At 49.4% G+C, this 2,310-nt stretch overlaps 1 protein-coding gene across 1 annotated transcript in view; it reads right to left on the reverse strand.

Moving 5' to 3' along the window:
* Positions 1 to 2,310, reverse strand: part of TYK2 (tyrosine kinase 2) — a gene marked incomplete at its 3' end in the record, with an annotated part of 14,880 nt that overhangs the window by 3,211 nt on the left and 9,359 nt on the right. The window contains exons 13-17 of the mRNA XM_042020052.1: positions 1,996 to 2,083; positions 1,797 to 1,924; positions 963 to 1,098; positions 278 to 429; positions 48 to 198 (exon numbers count right to left, since the gene is read on the reverse strand). Coding sequence (XP_041875986.1) covers positions 48 to 198; positions 278 to 429; positions 963 to 1,098; positions 1,797 to 1,924; positions 1,996 to 2,083 — 655 coding nt within the window. The remainder of the gene's footprint in view (positions 1 to 47; positions 199 to 277; positions 430 to 962; positions 1,099 to 1,796; positions 1,925 to 1,995; positions 2,084 to 2,310) is intronic.

Genomic DNA, 2,310 nt, shown 5'->3' on the forward strand with positions numbered 1-2,310 from the left:
TCCCCTCACGCCCCTTTTCCCCACAAAACCCCGGGATTTTCCCTCACGGTGCGGCTGGAGCCGGGTGAGATCCCTCAGGACGGTCCGGAAGGACGGACGCTCCACAGGGGTGTAATTGAGGCACTGGGAGATCAGCGAGGCCAATTCCCGGCAGGAAGGCTCCGGCAGCCGGTGCCTCTTCTCATAAAAACGCTCCTTCTGCGGGAAAACCGAGGCAAAAAAACTCACTCTCCAACCTTCAAATCCAGGCAGGAATGAGGAAAACAGCGGGAATCACCTCGGAGGGTGTCCGCTCCTTCAGCGGGACGTCGGCGTCGAAGCAGATTTCCAGGAGTGTTGTCCCAAAACTCCACTTGTCCGCGGCTGTGGTGAGGTTCCCGATATCCCGGACGCATTCCGGGGCGATCCAGGGAATTCTGTCCACGCGTTCTGAGGGGAGGATCCCACGGGAGAAGTGTTGGGATGGGGTGGGAATGAAATATTTTTATGTATTTATATCGTGTATAGAAGTATGGGATATTCGAGGTGTAAAATGTGGGATACTCAACAGAAAAATGTGGGCTATTCGAGATGGAAAATGTGGGATATTAGAGGTGGAAAATGTGGGCTATTCAATAGAAAAATGTGGGATATTCGAGGTGGAAAATGTGGGATATTCAATAGAAAAATGTGGGATATTCAAGGTGGAAAATGTGGGATATTAAATAGAAAAATGTGGGATATTAAGGCTGTAAAATGTGGGCTATTCGAGGTGGAAAATGTGGGGTATTAAATACAAAACTAAGGAATATTAAAGGTGTAAAATATAGGATATTAAACATAAAAATATGGGATATTAAAGATATAAAATATGAGATATTAAAGGTATAAACCATGGGATATTTAATATAAAATGATGGGATCCTGGACTTTCCCCCCGGAAATCCATCCCTGCCCCATTCCAGGCCGGGATGATCCCGTACCTTCCCGGGAGAGCACCGTGAAGCTGACCCCGGGATCGCTGAGCTTCACAAAGGGCACGGATCCGTCCTCCAGCCCTTTCCTGGCCAGCAGGATGTTCTTGGCACACACATTCCCATGCACCAGGTTCTTATCCTCCTGGGAAAAGCAGAGGGAAAAGGGAAAATTGGGAATTTTTTTCCCCAATTCAATTTTTTCGCCCTCCCAAAAAAAAAAAAAAAAAAAATCTATTATTGTTCATTTATCGTGAATATTTTCCGGTTTTCTGATAATAAAATTCCCAATAATAAATTTTCCCACTAAAATTTTTTTCCCATAATAGTTTTCCTATAATAAATTTACCAGTAATAAATTTCCCCATTAAAAAATCGCCATAATTTTCCCATAATAAATGTTCCAATAATAATTTTTCCAATGAAAAATTCCAACAGTTTCCCAATAATAAGCGAATATTGGGAAAAAAAATATTGGGAAAGATCCCAGCGATGCCACAGGGCAAGGCGAAGCCTCTGGGATATAAAAGCTGGAATTCCTGGCTGGAATTTCACCTTCCTGTCTTGGGATTTTGCTCCGAAATCAACCCAAAACAGGGAATAAAACGATAAAAAGGGCTTTTCCAGCCCCGTTCCCAACTCCCTGCTCAGAATCCCATCCCCATCCCTCGCTTTTCCCAGCCCCAAAATGAATCCGTGGAGGACTGGAATTCCCAGAACGGGGAAGAAAGAGCGAGAATGGGCTGCAGGAAAGGCGGAATAATCCCCAAAATGGGGTTATTTCCGTGGAAAATGGAGGGGAAGCACTGCAGGACATCCACGAGAATTCCCAGCTGGAATTACCAGGTAGCTCAAGGCGCTTCCCAGCTGCTTGGCCACGGTGATTTTCCACCCCACGGAGATCCGGCCCTTCTCCTTGCGGAGCAGCACATCCAGGGGCCCGTGCTCCACAAACTCCTCCACCATGATGTCTGCGGGGAAAATCCGGGATGATCCCCCGGGATTCGGGCGGGAAAAGGGGCCGGGAATGTTCCGCACTTACTCTCGGAGCCACGGACGCAGATGCCGTGCACGAAGGCCAGGTGCACGTGGGACACCTGGGACATGAGGCTGGCGCTCTCGAAGAACGCCTGCGGGGACAGCGGGAATGGCACGGGCATCCCGGCATTCCGGAGGGGCCGCGGAGCTCCCGGGAGCCCCATCCCAGGCTTTGGGAGCCAAATCCCAGGCTTTGGGAGCCAAATTCCAGCCCTTTTCGGAGCCCCATCCCAGGCTTTGGGAGCCCCATCCCAGCCCTTTTGGAGCCCCATCCCAGGCTTTGGGAGCCCCATCCCAGGCTTTTGGAGCCCCATCCCAG

This window comes from Corvus kubaryi, unplaced genomic scaffold (assembly GCF_017639235.1).
Source record: "Corvus kubaryi isolate FWS band 111438036 unplaced genomic scaffold, C.kubaryi_AGA036_p1.0 36735, whole genome shotgun sequence".
Taxonomy (NCBI): Eukaryota; Metazoa; Chordata; class Aves; order Passeriformes; family Corvidae; genus Corvus; species Corvus kubaryi.